Here is an 18,949-nt window from a genome sequence, read left to right as displayed (position 1 = left end):
CATTATCCCCAAAAGTTAATGTAGTTGAATCTTCCTTTTAACTCACACGTATGCCAGTCTGAATCATCCAAGTGGCAAAGTCTGACAAAATGAGTTCACTGTATTTCTGTGTAAGCAACAACGTAATGTTAATGGTTGCTATCATCCTCATTAAGCAAAATACTTAACAAAATAACTTCAGAGGTCAAAATGCAGCTGATGTAAACTTGCATAGCTTTGATTACTTCATATGTGCTATACAGCTGGAAGGTCCAGTAGGACAGACATATAGCTAATGAACTTACTACTCTGAGGTTACTCTGCTTTCCTTCTGTCTCCTGTTGCTGCAGAGATGAAGGTATTTTTCTTTTTTTTTTTTTTTTTTGTGTTAGCAACAGAGAGAGCCCCAGTAACACAAGGCGTTTCTCTAAAAAGACATTCCAGGGGGTTTAAAGTGCTGGTAATAGCAGTGTTCATCCATTCATGTTGAGAACCTGCCTTAATCCAGCTCAATTAGATGATCAGGCTACATTGCATCCTAATCTTCTGTACAGTTGTATGTAACATCTGCATTCATACCAAACCAGTCATCCAACATTAGTACCTCAAACCAGTCTTGAAATTTCAAGAAGTCTTCAGTGGAGGGACAGCTGCTGAAGGCATGACTGTGTCTGTAGGGATTAGAATGAAGAATATCACAGAAGAGCTGCGTCTCCTTAGCTTCCAGCACCCTTTGTACACAGCACTTTTCTCATTTAAATAGAAGCCAGAAAGGTTAATTACTGTCAGTAGTCTGTAATTTAGGACAGACGTGCTAGCATCCCTGGCATCGTGTAGTGGTTGCACTGAGACTGAATGAAACATCCATTTCATAAAGTCAACAAGGATCTGTGAGCTGCATGGATGATCACCATGGGTGTGTGGCACTGTAAGCAGCCAGCACTGAGCCAATTGGATATATTTTTTTATTACAACTTTTTAATCTGTTTTTTATAACCTCTGTGGAAAAGCTATTGGCTAAACAACTTCTGGGATTCAATGAATAAATAAAATTCTAGCATATTACTTTCATATTTTGTCTTCATCATGTAGCCCTTTTTTTCACTGATGTTTCCCCAAACTGGCATTTAATGCTTTAAAACTTGGAAGGAGCTCCATGATAGCAGAATGTGACCAGAATGAAGGGCCCAGGAAAAACTTTGTTACTGATTATTTATGATGATGTTTCTTTATTATAACTAGATGTCACTTGATACTTATTTTTATGGATATGTGCAACAGCATGAAGAGAGGAGTTACATTCTTTTTCTTTTGCAGTGCACAGTTACTTGTGGTGGTGGAATAAGGAATCGTAATGTAACTTGTGCGAAAAATAGTGATGAGCCATGTGATGTTTCCAAAAGACCAAACTCTAAGGCCCTGTGTGGTCTCCAGCAATGTCCTTCTGCTGGAAGATTTTGGATACCTCCACTAGCACCAAAAAGAGGAAAGATCATAATCAGAAAAACAATCTCTAATCCCAAGCGGAGTCCTCCTCACAGAATACCCATACCAAGCCCAAGGTCCCATACAACAACAAAATCACCCAAGCTTGAAAAGGTAACTTCCTCTTTGCCTACATCCTTTGGTTTGGATAATGTCTCAGAAAAAGAAGAAAAAGGCAACAAAACATTACACAAGAATTTTGCTGGACCAGGTGATATTTACAATTATCCATCTGTTTCTGCTGAAAATAGTTCACACCAAAATACTACTTCATGGCCTTTCCATAATGCCTTAAGTACTGAAATTATAAGGCATGCTGAAAATATTTCTGAAAGAGAGCCAGATTCTACTGTAGAAAGTGAGGTGCAAAGAAGTGAGGACACTCCAGTCTTCTCTTTTACCAGCAGTCCAGAAATAACTTCCAGATATGATTACTTAAGTGAAGAATCTGAGGACATTGATGGGTCAGTTGGAGGCAGTGAGAAGCCGCTTGATATCCTTGACAGCACAGAACTCACACCTGAAATCAGACCCACAAGCACAACCCCAGACACCAGCCCTCCTGTCCTGAAAAATAAGAGTGTGACTTCTCAGCCTACCCCTGGGTCTCATCACCAAGAACCTTCTACCCTTCTTCCTGTTAACAAAGCAGCACAAGGCCTGGCATTTCCAACAGCAAACCATATCAGTCTTCAAGTTCATGTACCTGTTGTAGAATTAACTACACAAGAAGCACCTGTTACAGTAATGACCACAGTGTTTGGTCATGTACCAAGGGACCAGACTGACAGCAGAAGAGAAATGAAGCTACTTGATGTCATGACCTCCAGTACACCATCAGTAGCTCTCAAACATGTTCTCAGGAACCAAAATGCAACATCTAAGGGGGAGATAACAAATGCCACATCAAACAGCCACCTTGTAACAACCAACAATATGCCTGCTGATGCCTACTGGATAGTAGGCAACTGGAGTGAGGTAAGTAATCTTTAATTCATGAGAAGTAGAGTATGAACAGCTCTCTAAACCACTGCTAAGGAAATAAAGCTTCTGAGTTTGTCGTGTTTGTCTCAAATGAACATTGGTAAAAAATTGGTGAACAGGAATATCTAATTTTAGATAGCTTACATAACGGATTATATACTATGTTTTTTTTGACAAAAACATTGGACAAAAGATTATCTCAGGACACAGTAATGTAACAGCACAGAAACCCAATTGTCAGAAAGCCTGGTACTGGGTACTGATAAATTAAACTCAATAGCAATATACAAAAAATAGTTAGGCTTTTTTTCTGAGGCCATAGGAGATGCTGCAACTGATACTGCTCCTGTGGAATAGAAGCTACCCAAGTATTAAAACCATTCAGTAGTGATCAGGGATCAGGGAAATCTGGGAGAAGTCATCCTCTTTCAGAGCAGGTATCTTCTAGATGCTTTACACCTTAAAAGAGTTTTCAGATGGCAGGTACTTGTTTCATTTACTCAAATAAAAGGCAGAGCTTTTGAGAGTATTATAGAACAGTATCACCTGTTTTGATTGAATTTCATTAGTATTTGAAATTAAGAAGTTCATTTTGGCACATCCATTGACAGTGATAAAGTAACTGTTCATTTCTACGAATTTTTCAATTCAGATTGCGTCCTCTAAGATTTCAGTTTGTTTCAGTCTGTTTTCAGTTGTCTAGTACCCCTGTCAGAAGAGGATGGTAGAGTCATAGAATGATTTGGGTTGGAAGAGATCTTTAAAGGTCATCTAGTTTAACCTCTCTGTAATGAATAGGGACATTTTCAACTACATCAGGTTGCTCAGAGACCTGATATTAGATTGACGTGAATAATTATTTCTACATAGGTCCATGTGGGGTGTTTTATTGCTTTATCATCTTTGTTAGCATTTACCTTTTTTATTTAATTGTTTAATAATTTGCTATTGTGAGGTAAAGGTAGGTGAAGTGTTCCTCTAGTCCACAGACCTGCCATTTTCTTTTCCTAGCAATATCTTGAAAGATATTTTCTGTAGTCCTCTCAGACTTCCACATCGATTTAAAAAAAAATAATTTTTAACAGTTCAAAAATGATTCATTTTGGTTTTACAGAACTGATGAAATCAATCCAAGGATACTTAATGCATCTAATTTAATTCACTATTCTTTAATGGTTTAGTAATCTTTCACTATTCTCATTCAACCTTTAAAATTTTAAAATTAATTTTCTAAGGCCTGGCATAGTTAACTTTTTTTTTCAAGTTTGAAGAATACAAGGTGGTGAATCAGAGAATATGTGGAACCTATATCTTTGGAGATATTCTGAAGCCATGCTCTTGAGCAACTGGCTCTAGGTGACACTTGCTGATTGAACAAGGAGGTTGAACAGCATGACATCAAGAGGTCCTTTCCAACCTCAGCCATTCTATGATTCTGTAAATAACTCAGCTGTTATCTTTCTCATAAAATGAGAGTTTCGTATTTCCTCCTCACACCTTGATTCTAACATTCACAAAACCTTTTCTTATTATTACTTTTAATTAATTGTTAGACTACAGTTTTCTTATTTTTGCTCTTTTGTTATTTTTGCTCTTTTTATTTACCTGTGTGTCTGTTTTTTGATAGGTCAAGACTGTTGCATCTACCTAGCTGAATCTCTTGCCATGCACTCTCTCTTGTAATGACTGCCAGTATTTTGACATTTCTTTGTTCCTTAGGCTGTAGAGCCCAAGAATATCAATACTCAGAGATGGGTTGTTGTGATATGTCCCTTAACACCATTCACACTTAGGTCCCAAGGAAGGGTAGTAGTTAGAGTAGGGCAAAATAGTGCCTGTGTATTGAATTTTGATTTCTTTTTTTTGCTGCTTTGCCAGATTGTGGGCTGTCACTTTTCCCTTTCTCAGAGCTTTCTGGGTACTCGTCCTGGTTTGGACCAGGATAAAGGTGATTTTCTGTCTTGTATTTTAGCCCATTACCTGCTCAGTCTGCACCTCTGTGATTGGTTGTGAAAAGTTATATGCACTTCCTCTGTAAAAGACATCTACTATGACAAGAGGAAGCCCTAGTGTCTGAATGATGAAAATGAAAAGCAAGAAGTCTTCCTGAACATCAGAACTATTGGTCTTCCTTATATAATATGAAACAGTGGTCAAGAAAGCTAAAGCTTCCTTCCATTACTCTTTTTCTCTTGGCTCTGTACCTGCAGACAATTTTTTAAAGAATTTTACTGTGTTTCACCTGCCTCAGAAAAAGCTTGTTAAGTGTGATTTGCCCAGCCTCATCCTTGGATCAGCTCTCTCATTGACTGAGAGTGGGATACTGGTCCAAGACTAGTCCTTCAGTAAAATCTTAGTGGTGTCAAGACTGGTATAGCAGGGCTGTGGGGAGTAATCAAACAGTCAGCAACCAAGACAAGGACAGTTGTCCTCAGACAGGTAAGTGGTCTTGGATAGGCATGTGACTATGCAAAACTGAACAGTGGTACATAGTCCCCTTTAACAGGATCTTTGTGGCCTCTTGAGTAGATGTCCCAGCAATGTTGGAAGCTGGAGACAGCATGCTGCAGAGGCCTTGCAGATTCATATTTTTCCTAATGCACAATTTTCCAGAAATTCTGTCTTGTGACTATGACAAATTAACCATTTTTTCATTTCTCTGACTGAATCTGGTAACAGCTCCATGTCTTCAAAGGTGTTTTTTTTCTTCTTTAGCTTCAGGATAGCTTTCAGGTTAGCTTTCCAGGGCCACTTACTCAGGCCCTTTCAACTCTCTCACTTCCATGCTGGCAGTTCAAACCACTCAATAGCAGTTGCTCTCTTCATCATTTTGCTGACTTAATCAAGAATATTTATGCTATTTCTCATGCCAGGCTGCTTGGCTTGTGCTGAACATGATCCTATACATCTAGTTCATTGTCCCTCTGTTTTTAAGGGAGAAAAAGGTAAGTTAGTTTCTCCAGCCACTTTCCACATCTTACTGCTTCACAATACAGGGACAGTGACATTTGTGGTTAAGAGTGTGCACCTGGCATGTGGAATGGCATATCCAGTATTCTCTTACCTCAGACACTAAAACCCTCCCAAAAGATGGAAACCCTTAGCCACTCTCTGAGTTCATCATTTCAAAACTATTTTTCCTTCACATTTATCCCAAAAGTTTCACACAATTTATTTCAGATTTTCAGCATCATGCACTCAAGTTGCTGACTATCTCATCAGGAGTATCACGGATAGAGAGGGAACAGTGCTGAAGATTGGATGCAGTGATATTTTGCACAGGATCCCCAAAAATCACAGAGGAAAACAGTGGTACAGGTTTAGAATGCCTCAGTAAACAGGAGTTTTCCAAAGAAAAGGAGTACATGATGTAAATTAGAACTGGTATTTTTTTAAACAAAGTGATAAAAAGATGTCCTCTGTAACCTCAAGTTAAGACCTAGGTGAATTTGAAATCCACTTCTCAGTATTCCAGATAAATTGGGTCATCTAAAATGGCTCTAGATATTTATATATAGGTTCCTGGATTGTTTCCAGAATGTTTTTTTAACACTGAGTTTCCCCCTGGGCTTTCCTCTCACCTGTGTGCAGTGCTCTACCACCTGTGGAATGGGAGCTTTCTGGAGACACGTGGAGTGTAGCAGTGGGAACACATCTCACTGTCAGCACATGAAAAAGCCTGATCCTGCAAGAAAATGCTATCTCCGCCCATGCGCTAGCTGGAAAACAGGAAATTGGAGCCAGGTAACTGAATTCAGAGCTATGTGTGAACAGTAAGTTTGCTAACTTCAAACAGTAGGGAGCTCTAGATACTTCATTTTAAAAATAATTATTTACTCAGTGAATGCGTACGTGATTCCCAGTTGACCATTCAGCACTAATTTACCAATTTCCTGACTAAGTTATTTATGGAAACGCATCTGCTATGAATTCTGTTCTTCCTGTGGGGATGTCATGCTCATTAACTCCTGCATCTAGAGCTCATGTCCATGCTCAATGGAGATCCTGGGCCAGAGATGTATGTATTTGCATGTGGCATCTTTCTGATCTCTGCCTCGAGAGGTATATCCTAATTGTAAGAAGCGGGTGGAAATTTGGGAGAGGGAATTGTCATGGGCCTATTCGCCCTTGACACCTTATGTGACATGGCCTGTTCCCCATTCATGTAGCCTCTAAGTTCTATATTATAAAAATTAAAGAAAAATGTACTGGGGACAATGCCTGCTATAGCTAGGGTCTTACTAGGTTCTAGTTATGTACACAGGCCTGATTGAGAGATATGCAGAAGAGTGACCAAGTTAGCAAGTGGAATCCATGGAACTGTATTTTTGGGGGGCTTAGGTATTGTAAGGTGTGTGATGAATACCTGGAAGGACTTTGTTGACTTCTTGAAGCTTGTTACATTTTGTCTTCATGCTGTCTAATATTTGAGCTTCAAACAATGGTTTATTTTTCAGGACTCAAAAGATTAAAACTACAAAATTCTTGAAATTATATTAATTTAATAATAATAAAAAAAACCCAGGTCTCTCAAACTTTCTCAGTATGAATCATTTTTGCAGAAAATGTTGTTGCCATTGGACTAGAGGGCAGATTCATACAAAGAAAAGGTTATAGTTACAAAACCTGTGCTATGTAATTGAGCTTTTGACATAGAACTGATTTGTACATGAAATAATGACTTTTTAGAAAGACCAGGAAAGGACAAGGCTTTACATAACTACATTTAAAGCTTTGAAATTCATTTTAAGTGCAACATAGACATTCTGCAGTCCCAGTTCCAGTATTTCATCTTCAGTATTTCTTCATAAATGTTACTGCTCTTGCAACAGCAGGTAATAGTTATGTCACAGAAAGTAGCTAGAAATCATGTTTAATGATAAAGTGTTAAAGGAAACAAACATTTTAAAGTGTAACTCCCATTATGAGGCCAATTTAAGACAAAAGGCTCTTCTGTTGAATTAGCCACCCTTATTTTACAGTAACTGAATCATACAAACCAAATTTCAATTTTATATATAAAAATGGCTATTTTTGCTTTGCTTTTCAAGTCACAAATGTTTTTCTCAGTATTCATTTCAAACTTTTATATAATATTACTGCAAGATATCTATATTCCCCTGCTAGTCTAGTAAAGCATTCTGTTTTCCTTTTCTCTAATCTAGTTGCTCAGATACCCCAAAAGAAGGGTGCTTCATACTAGATCTTCCAGTCTAAATTTAATACCAAATGTAATGTGCACTTCTTATGGGGCTGTGTGTACCTAGTTTCTTGCATGGTCACTCCTGTCCATTGTTTCTCCCCAGAGAGAGAGAAACTTCTTCGAACAAGGGTATGGACTTCCCTTCCATCCATCCTTCAGCTCCTTTGGGAAGTACTGTATTCAGTTTCCGTACTCAGCTGAAGAGTGTTTATTTGTGCATCAGTTGCATAAGAAGAGAACAGCATCACTGTTCTCAGCAGTAGATAATTAAATGTTTATATGTCCTTCAGGTTCACCAAAGTCAGTTCTTCATCAGCAGCACAAGAGGTGCTGGGCTTTGGTAGGTGGGGATACAACCTGATGCTACTGTTGCTGCTGCGAGAGGCCTTGGTGCAATCTCTGGAGTGAAACAGGAGTCTGGAAGTGCACACTTGGCTCTTCAGTAGTGTTCCAAGCTGAAAACCAATTTCTCATGCTTTCTCTCTTCTCTTCCGTTCTCTCACTCCCAGGCTGCTCTTGGGGGATGGATCCTCCTGATGCCACAGAGGATCCACCACAAACCCAGTGGTATCAGCAGCAGCTCAGGTCTATGGGGTAGGAAGAGGAGCAGTCTTGCCAGCCTGAGCAATGTGCTGCATTGGCCAAATGAGAAATCAAATGAAGTAGCTGTGCCTCTTTCCTCCCTTCCTCCCTCAGAAAGAACTGGCAATTTCCTTGTATATGGGATTTGATTGTTTACTCTGGTATGACTCTTTCACGATGACATTTTTTTGAAATAGCTATCTAGATCTCCTAATTTAATACGCATTTGTGAATTAATGGATATCCCAGTGAAGAAAGGGAAGTATTTTTATGGTGAGTTCTGATTTGCTATGATGAAAACCACAATTTTTAAGCTGAAGAATAGATGGTTGTTACGGTAAACTGGAAAGTCCCTCTGTGAGTCAGGATGCTCTAACCTCAAGGCTGTCTTCCTTTGTGATTGCGGAAGACACTGTTGCTCAGCATCATTTGGAGATATGCCACTTTCTGTTTTCTGTACAGTGCTCTGCTAACTGCAATGGAGGTTTCAAGATGCGAGATGTTTACTGCATAGATGTTCGTGAAAAGCGGCTTCTAAGGCATTTTCATTGCCAATTACTTGGATATAAACCGCAGATGAGCACCAATTGTAACATGGAGCCATGCTTGCAGTGGCATGTGGAGCCCTGGAATGAGGTATTGCTTCCTAAAAGAAGCTTTGGAAATGAGTAATCAGCTGTCAATAAACGGTGACTGTTAGATCCCTGGCTGTTAGGTAAATTGTCACTCCAGTGAAGACACAAAGTACTACATGTAGACTCTTCAGTTCTTCTATGTGGTTACAGCAAAAATTATCAAAAGCATTCGGAATATTTCCCAGAATCATTCTTAGGATTGCATGTGATAACACAGCTAGAGCTGTAAATTACCATACCCTCAAACAGAGAAGCAGGTGGCCTGGAAGGTTTCTTTTAGCTGCTCTATTTTATGAAAAAGTGTGATTCATTCAGGCTGATCTCTTACTGCCATTTTAATGTTGCTTTCTTATTATTATTTCTTTGGAATTTGCCTTTACACTTTTGGGCTGGAATTTTAATGGGGCTAGAGACTAAGGTCGTACATACGATAAATATGACTTTTGAGTCACTTTATAATACAAATCTATGGTAACAAACTCATAGACAGCCAGGCACATATTTATTTCGGCTAAAGTACAGTGCTTTTTCTCTCTAAAAATAACTTTTGAGAAGGCATGACAATTTTGTGGCATTGTGGACCTGAAGCTTTTGAATTTCAAAAAAATTATTTTATTACATTGCTTCCTCAGAGACCACTGACAAATCCCATCTGCAGTACATAGGCCAGGACATGGCTTTCTGGTCAGAACAGTCAGCGAGGGTTAAAAAAGTAAGAATACCCACATGATTCCACTGGTTTCTGCCTTGTAATAATTTATAAAAACACCTGCCCAGTTCTGGTAGTTGTCTTCATGATGAGTATACTGAATAGAATTGGACTGAAAAAGTTCATGATGACATTTATTAGGTGTTAGTTCTGGTCCCGTGTCCATAGGAATGCAATTCTTTGTTTGACAGGAACAATACATTATTCGAAGTATATATGGCACCTTATTTCATGTTAGACTGGGAAATTTTTAGTGTCTTTCAAGCTGGCTCTGCTGCAGATCCAGTGAATAATAATAATTAAAAACAATCCATTGGTAAGTAATAGGAGAATGTGGACACCAGAATGTTTAATCTGGGTCACTATCCTTCTATGATGTTCTTATTGTCAAGTAATTAATTATTGTCTGGACCAGGTGAATTTCAGTGTCACCTCATAAAAATGAGATCTCATGAACTTGTACTGTTATCAGTAAGTATTACAGATTAATCCTGCAGACATGTAACTTCCAATCTCATTCTTATTGGAGAAGTTACTGTCGCCAGTCGTGTTCCATGAGCAGTTCTGTGTTGCCTGTTGTATGTTGTCAGTTCTGTGCTGTCTGTATTACTTGTGTGCTAACACATGCCATGACAGCTTTCCACAAATATTTTGGACCAATAGCAGCTTTTTCCCTGTCTCTTTCCAAGCATATGATGGAATAAATGTCTCAGCATAGAGCTTTTCTTCATACCTGGATCGTAAGGCTTGATGCTCAGCTTAGCTGTACATCTTTCTAAATCACATATATCGGTAGCATGCTCCTTGTTACCTGTGGCTCCACATTTCTAAATGGAGAACATTTCCTGCTGTCTTTATGGTGCTTTTCTGGGTTCTCCTCCATTTTCCCCTCTTTCCTCATGGATTTGTGCACTTCTTTTATTAGTGTTCAAGAACATGTGGTGGTGGCCAGCAAAAACGGCGAATCTACTGCCCAGAAGAAGGCTCCTGTGACTGGACAAAGAGACCTAACACCACTGCATCATGTAACAGGCAACCTTGTACACAGTGGCTTAGCCAGAGTTGGGGCCCGGTAGGATTCAGTTCTTTCTTGCTCTATTTGTTGTCTTGAGCTGTCCATATTTGGTCATATTATCTAGTTGGCTGTGAACAACGGTGTCAGTATGTCCATCAGTTATGCACAGCTAGGAGATTTTTGAAAATATTGCTAAACATTTCAGAGCCAGGCCATCTCAGTTCCTTCAGGTGATACACATTGTAGCCTGTACTTTTTCTTCCTGAATTAGATGGTTTTGGTTGCAGGGCTGGTTTTGTTTTTTCCTTTTCTAATAACAAGAGCTACCACTGACATTTTTGCATTAGTAAGTTGAAAATTTCCACTGAAAGAGGCTACTCGGTAGTGTATTCAGCCATTTTCAGTCAGATACAGAATAAGATAAAATGTCAAGAGCATGTCAAGAACATCTTTAGTGAGGGAGGGAGAAGCTAAATTGCTAATATGAGTCCGTGTACTGCCTAGCTGAGTCCTTCCAAGTACAACCATGATGTTTGAACTTTTTGTGCTTCCAGAGCCTCTGCAGTCATTGACGTTTTACTGTTCAATTCTATTTTTGGGATGTTGACGGTGACTCCAAATGCAACTTTGTGGAATATTTGTTTTGGCCATGCAGATAAAAAAATCTGAATTTTGACCAACAGCCCTCTACTTGGGTTTCTGCAAACCTAATTGATAAATATAAGGTGTATCTTTGGGCAACCTTCCAGTATCTGCAATACATGTTCAGTTATAAAGAAACTGTTAAATCTAATAAATCTTTCCCTCCAGTTTCCTTAATAAGCCTATTCATACACTACAGACAGTCCTCATAGTAGAAGAGAACACTGAAAGAACACCAAAATCCAGAGACAACAATAAGGAAATGATGAACAGTAATTTAGCACATTACTGAGTTGCTATTGGCACAAAACCATTCGAGAAGATACAATTATAACATAATGTGAAGTTAGTGTAAGTTTAACACTCGAATATGGAAGTGAAAATGTTGGGACAGGCATAACATAAGCAACTGAATACCAAAGTATATATCAGTCAATTTACTGATTTATTAATCACATTTATTTTACTTTTTAAAAAAATAATTTTAAAATATTAATCTAAGGTTGCCTTAGGAGTACCTAAGTTCTTGTAATGTACTTCACACCACTAATATTGTATCTTATGCACAGAAATATACATTAGAGAGAGGATAACTTGCAGAAAAAATTAAAGGAGGTACCAGTCCAGTCTTATCCTTCATTAGCTGGCACTTTCTGTCTGTTAAAGTATTTATCATGCTGGCCACTATTTACACAAAGAGAAGAAGGATTTAAAATTAATGGGAATTCTCAGATTCTCTGGGATGTCAGAAGAATTAAGTACATTTGCAGGATAGTATAGCAACATGTTTTGAAGATGTTCTTTTTATTTATGGTCATAAGTGTGCAGCCAGAATGAGGAGACAGAAGCTGTTTTGTGGTCGTAAAGAAAGGATAAGTGAGACGTGTTGTAAATGTCATCGAAGAACAAAGTTCTCACTGAGGTTTTTTGTAGTCTTCAGCTCGGTCATTTCTATACCTAACATTGCAATTAGTTATTCCTGTTTAATTTAGAAGATGAGAAAATGCAGAGAACAGAATATGTCAGTGTGCAGCACTGATTTGTATTAGTGTCTATGACTTTGTAGGACTGGCATTTCAGATCATCCTCATCCTCCTCTGTAGAAAACAGAAAACAGTCCTCCTACCCTGGTTAAACATTCCGAGGTGCTATATTTGTACTATTTACTCCACCACCCTATCCTGCCAAATCTGGCTGTGATGCACCATGGAGGGATAACAAACTACACAAATACTTTAGTGTCATTGGTTCTGAATCATACAGAATTATAAGCTTTTCACCACATTACACCTCAAAAATTGACATATGACACAATTTCCATGTAAAAGACTTTTATATACATTAAATTACTCTCTTCCAGTGCTCTGTTTCTTGTGGAGGAGGCATGCAGCAAAGAGCTGTGAAGTGCATGAATATAGAAACTAATAAAACTGAAGATGACAGTATGTGTGCGAATAAACCAAAGCCTACAGGGTATCAGAAATGCAATCTGCAAGACTGCAGGAAAAGTACAGGTATGATAATACACCTGCCTCAGACCGTTTTCAAAAAGGTCTCCATTTGTGCTGGGATTCCACAAAAACTGGGAGCTGTCCTAGTTTATCAGCAGCTTGTGAATAGTACAGGCTCAGTAATTAGAGATCAGCCCAACCTGCTACTTCTCAGGTGGACTGTTGGCAGACTGACACTCTCATGTTCTCCATCCCTACTGGTCTTGTGTTGCTGTGACAAGGACTGCAGTTCTCTGAGCTTGCATCCCTAATTTATGATGCCACAACCAGATGCATAGGTCCTCTTGTTTTGGCCTGTTTTAGATAACTAACAGCATGCTTTTAGGGCTGTGGGAAGGCCATGCTTTGAGTCCAAACAGATGCTCCTTTGTGAACTGCAAATTCTGGACTTGGAGTGCAAGTAAGTGAAGAGACACAGACACTGTAAGAAAAGTCTGATTGGCTATGAACAAAGATACAGTCTTGGAACTATGAATTCAATGTCCCACAGGGTAAAACTGCCTCCCAGATGGTGGAGAGGTCTTCTTTTGACTCAGGGTGTCCTTTATCTCTTGCCTTTAAGAGGCAAGGAACTCATTTCTGTAGATGATAGTAGCCCAGAAAATAAGTGGCAAGGTAGGGAGGAAGCTTACAGAAAGAATATCTGTATCTGTAGTCTATACTGCAGTACCCTACAGGTACTCTCAGGTAAGAACAGAAACAGCTTAGGGTCCTTCTAGAGGAGCGTTCAAAAGCCTTTTGGAGGAGGGTTCTTCCCTCTTAGTAATTAAGCGTAAGGGTCCAGTGGCTGTTGAGTTGACGAGGTTGACTCCTTCAAGCATCACACTTGAGAGTGATGCATCACTCCTGCTGTTCAAAGGTCTGTAGCACATGTTTTGCCATAGGGTTGAACTGATCTGCTTTATCTGCTGCCTCTCTTGTGTTCATAAAGACAGACTCAGATAAATACTACCTGTACAGATCAGAAATAGTTATTTCTGTGAATAAAAGCTCAAGGGACCATAAAAAAATAAGAAATACCTTACTGGGTAGACTGGAGGTCTATGAAGTCCAATACTGTGTCTCCAGCAAAGGCATTAGAAAATGCTACTTATGTAGACTACATATGGAGCTACTTATGCTACTTATAGAGCTTAGTCCATTACTGTAATTAATTTCCAAAATATGCCTCAAAAAATCCCAACCAACATACTATACTATTAATTACATCCCTCTTGTGCCTTTTAGTTTAAATTTATCAAATCTTTTCCACTAATACGTTGCATCACTTTTTCACCCTGTGGCACCCAGTTCCAGAGGTTCACAGCGTGCTGTGAAAAGTTCTTTTATCTGTTTTAAACTACCTTTATGTGGCTAATCCACCACCTTATTGCTTTTGCAAAGCTTGACGCTCCCTCTAGCCATTTCTTCTCACAGCTTAGGACCTTTGCTTTGGAATATCTAACTAAATCTGACTCATCTGAATTTATTAAAATTACCACAGACATATCAGCATCATCATATAGACAGAACCAATCCCTACCTTGTTCTGCTGCTACAGAAACTGAAGAATAGTCAAGTTGCACATGCCTGGTCTATGCCCTTCTTCCTGCCTTGCACAACTCTTCAGCATGCTGCCAGCATTTGTCTTAAATGCACTAATACAAGAATGAGAAAGCACTGGACTTCCAAATCATTGTTGCTTCTCTTTGTCTGGCAGCTTGTAGAAGCAGAAACATTAAAGTGTAAAACATAGGTCAGCTATGTCTGCTGCAAAAGTAAAGGCTCACTGAACAGTAATAAAAGATTGTTGTATTTTCCCAGACAGAGGGTCATGTGAAATTTAATGGGACCTGTTCACTTAAAAGTCCTGACATTTCAAGGGAATCACACTGACCCATAATATGAAGGATTATAACTCTGTCATAAATAAAAGACTTAACAGGCGTGACTGTCTGGAACAGAGCTGTTTGACATTCTGGAAAAACAATTTTTCATCAAAATATAGCTAATTCTTCTAACCTTCTCCACCACAGGGCAACCATGCAACAAAGACCAACTGTCCATTCACTTCTGCCAGAGGCTGAAAGGCATTGGCAAGTGTTTGCTGCCATCAATACAGACTCAGTGCTGCTTCACATGTAGTCAACACCGAATTCGTAACAAACCAAGATACTGGGACCAGCGAGGCCTCAGACAACAAAATTACACTAGCTCTAGAAGAAGATCACCTCAAAACCAAGGAAAAAACAATCGAGCTGCTCAGCCCTAGCTGGGTTTTATCTAATTCTTTGAGTAGGGCTTCTGCTTACAGGTTTTAGATTCCCTCTTTTTCTGAACTATCCAAAAGCAATGGAAATCTGTGATCAAAACTGGGAAAACACATTCCCCTAGGTTATCAGTCCTAATTCACTGCTTCTTTTCGCTGTAATAGTCCAAAATTTGTAACATAGTTTGCAGAGTACCATCAGCTAGTACTTCCTAGGCATGAATAGAGACTAGAAACAAGCTTGCAAGAACTATTCTTTTTAAATTAATGGTTTACTTGTTCTTTCTTCCATCTCTGATTCCAAAACCCACTTGAAGTAGCAGCACTATTCACTCAAGAGCGGTGAGTGAAGGTGGCCAACGGGGCAGCAGACATATACCTACACCGTGGGCCAGATCCCTCTATGCTCACTTCATAAATTTAAAAGCAGGCTTTTATAATAACTGATTATGATAATCAAGCCAAATTGAAACATTGGGGATTTTTAAAGAAAAATATCCATTTACTACTTGACAGAACCTCTGATGTATACCTCAGCTATATCCTGTCCTGGGCACTTCCCTTCTGCTGCAAATGTCTTGCTTTAACTTAAAACCCCCATTAAATCTGGAATGTGAAGTTCCCAAATAGATTTCAAGCAGCATTTCTTTTTGCAGTGAAAGCAAAGCTGCTTGTGTCTGCTACCTTCGGTAGTAGAGCTATCATTTAATCCAGTATCTCTAGTAGAGTGTACATCCACATCCACGGAAGTACTCTCTCACCTCACCACAAACTTTTCCTTCAGTGCAAATCCTTAATTTACAAGAGTGAAGGTGAGGGCACCTGGGACAGGAGCCTGAGACCCAGAGTATCTGTGTGGCTTTGGGACTCAGGCATTAGCTGAGCACTAGCCAACTGGAGCATCTGTATTGCTGTTGAAGAAAATGGCAGAACAAATTCCAGGGAAACCACATTTGACCCTTTGAAGTGCAGCTTCTGGTTTTCAGAAGAGCTGCACAGAGTCTGACATTTGGATTCCTCTGTAATTCAGTAGGATTTCCACACCTTGGTTCTACATGCTCTTTTGAAAATCTCAGATTTATTCTGTAGCTACCTGAAAAATTGAGATTGTAATACAGGGAAATGTCACATTTTATGCAGTATAGAGTGAGACATAGCCATGAATCAAAGTGTCACCATGGTTACAGAGCTACAGCTAGCAATAGCCCTACTTCTATACAGACCTTTATGGCAGTTCATAGAAATATTTTCCCTGGCTATAATGCATTAACCTAATGAAGACCACAAGTCTTAATTATCCTTTTTCATAGATTTGTGGCCCATGGCTAAAACCTCATTCCTTCACTTGAAATCTCTGAGAGTTCAAGATATGCAGCCTGGTAATGTTAGATTTATTAACCTCTCTGATGGCAATGTAACCCCCATTATAGGTGCTGATAAAACTTAAAATCCACTGTTAAAAATATGGTGCTAGATGTGGGGGATGACTTACTATGGTGCATGTGCATGCATGTGTGTACACAGCATACATGCACATACTCTTAAAATAATACATGTCTGTGGTGTTGCTGGCCAATGCCAGGCATAGTAATTTTTACATTCCACAGTGTGCTTACATCTTTCTGAAGGTCCTGTATGGCTACTGACCCTCTGAGTCACAGAGATTTGGCCAGTTCTGTTCCACTGGACTCAAATACTGAATCATGTGAAGGAGTGGAGGTGATCCAAATGATTCAGTAAGTATCTGGGCAGGGCTTGGCCTCTTGCTGAATTGTGTAGGGCAGAGCCTGTACTACTATGTCCAAGGCAGTTCTCTTGTTGTTGGACAAACAGCCTCATGGTGGACCGTGTGGATGCTTCTGATATTTCTAGAAGCCTTTTCTAGGATTTGGGCAGGGCAAAGCTAGATTCACTTCACAGTCAGATTCCTCTGTACTCAGAGGTTTATCAGTGGAAGTCATCTGAAGTGGGCCATCAGGTATGTGGGATAATAATAGAGGAACTGACTGAGTGGATATAATGCAGGTGGGAGGAAAAGTGTGGTAGGGGAGGGAGGTTGTCTCTTCCATTGCTTCTTATAGCTAGTGTGGAGTAAAACCAGTTCTGGCCCCCTTGTTTTCTTCAGGGAGCTGTATTTTCATTTGAAATGGATAAAAGTGAATAAATTGTATTGTGGATGTTAATCAAAATATCCTTTCTACCCAGGGAAGCACACTCATCACTGGTGCTCAGCTTAAAACTTTATGCAAAAGACTGTGACAACACAGACTTTCAATAGAGCAGTGCCACTGCTATATTTTGCATACATTCTTACATTGCACTCATCAGCCTAGCACCTCCTCTGCTCTAATAGTATCTGCAGCCATCTCTCCCATCCATTTAGCAAGATTCCTTTCTTATGACATAACTCTTTTTAAGTAAAGATGGATTTATGATCCTAACCCAGATGGTCACTATTCTCAAAACTGAATAAACTATTAAGTGCGGGGGCATAATATCATTATATTGTCATATTAGCCTGAGATACAACAGCTTCAACAGTTTGCTCAAGAAAAAAAAAATGTATTTGGCCCATTCACTGCTTGTGCTAACATTTCAAGGTTGAAAAAGCAAGCTATGATGACTTACTTGTTTCAAGCTTCAATAAATGGCATTGCTGTTATTTGCTGTTATATCTGATGTCTCTGTTATTTTGTGATTCCAGTGCAAGATTCCTAACATGGAATTCCAAGAAAAATAAAGTTAGAAAGTATCTTTTCTATTGCAGAGAACATCATCACTGAGGTGTTTTGATGCTTGATATTCCAACATAAAGAAGATTGTTAAAAAGAGGAAGGGAAGCAGTGAGGCAGAATAAAGCATGGTGCTCTAAGTAAAAATATACATTAACAGGCTTAGTTATTTCCCATGAAACAGATGCTATCTTACTACTTCTAATCCAAGCAAATAGTCCTTTGCTCCTTGGCAGCAGACATGTATGTGTCCATTGGCTCTATTTGGGGATGTGTTTGTTTTCCTGAACAATTACTATATTATCATGCTCACTCCACCCACCCCCCAGAATCTTTTCAATACTCAATTTTTGCAAGTACTGCTGATGTTTATGTCTAGAAACCTAATCACATGAACCCCAGGCCTTAACATGCAGCCCAGGAGCAGAGGCATTGCAATCAGACACGTATGCGTGGGCAGAGAGCACCATCACTTTGCAGTCTCTTACCAACCACCACCTATGCATCCATCTATGGGTTCAGCCTCATAACACCCTGGGGAAGTTGCAGGAAGTTGCTCCTTTTTGCTTCACATAGTAAGTACAGTTCCTTCTCTGAGGAATGAGACATGGCATATCCCTTCTCCTTACAATGACTGTGGAGAACAGTACTTTTGGGACTCATGAAGGCTGATGAGTCAAAGAAGACTGCTGGAGTTGGGGGAGATTCCCACTAGGAATGCTGGAATGCTGGAGTGATGGCAAATGTGGCATTAACAGGAAACTGCCACAAAGAAAGCTCCAGAGTGGGGTAAGCTAATTAACAAACTAGCAGAGATGGAATGCTTTATTACAAACCCATGAGGAGTCTGTGAGCAGGAGTGCAGTGAATTCTGAAGCTACACGCATGTTCACTTACACAGATGGCAGGCATGGAGAGACCACGTTTTATGTCTGTTTTCCTGCATCTATCATCTGTTTCATACAAAAGCTGAACTTATGAAGCTTGAGATAATTTATATATTACCTCTTATCCACCATGTTTGCTTGGAAGTATGTTATTTGGGTATTTGGCTCTGGAAGTAAAAAATATTGTCATATGGGAGCCTGAATCAGATTTAAAACAGTGCTGGCTTATAAAATTACCATCCTTTGCTGCAATGCCTACTATCTGGAAGTTAATTGGGTGGTGGTTCTCTCCCTAGGAAAACTGCAAATTAATTTCTATATGTCTCTGTCTCCAGTT

The 18,949-nt window shown here is 39.3% G+C and overlaps 2 protein-coding genes across 4 annotated transcripts in view; one reads left to right on the top strand and one right to left on the bottom strand.

Moving 5' to 3' along the window:
• ADAMTS12 (ADAM metallopeptidase with thrombospondin type 1 motif 12) overlaps positions 1-17,651 on the top strand; it is a 163,984-nt gene extending 146,333 nt beyond the window's left edge. For 2 of the 3 annotated variants that reach the window (XM_071731745.1, XM_071731744.1), the window contains 6 exons: positions 1,297-2,442; positions 6,040-6,192; positions 8,696-8,869; positions 10,503-10,649; positions 12,595-12,748; positions 14,761-17,651. In XM_071731745.1, coding sequence (XP_071587846.1) covers positions 1,297-2,442; positions 6,040-6,192; positions 8,696-8,869; positions 10,503-10,649; positions 12,595-12,748; positions 14,761-14,996 — 2,010 coding nt within the window. In that variant the 3' untranslated portion in view covers positions 14,997-17,651. The remainder of the gene's footprint in view (positions 1-1,296; positions 2,443-6,039; positions 6,193-8,695; positions 8,870-10,502; positions 10,650-12,594; positions 12,749-14,760) is intronic. The other variant, XM_071731746.1, reaches the window with a different exon arrangement.
• The window catches only part of TARS1 (threonyl-tRNA synthetase 1), an 88,353-nt gene that overhangs the window by 37,986 nt on the left and 31,418 nt on the right, over positions 1-18,949 (bottom strand). The gene's annotated exons all lie outside the window — the stretch shown is intronic.

This window comes from Heliangelus exortis, chromosome Z (assembly GCF_036169615.1).
Source record: "Heliangelus exortis chromosome Z, bHelExo1.hap1, whole genome shotgun sequence".
NCBI classification, from domain to species: Eukaryota; Metazoa; Chordata; class Aves; order Apodiformes; family Trochilidae; genus Heliangelus; species Heliangelus exortis.
Note: the sequence above shows the minus strand (reverse complement) of the source record. Positions and strands in the feature narration are given on the sequence as shown.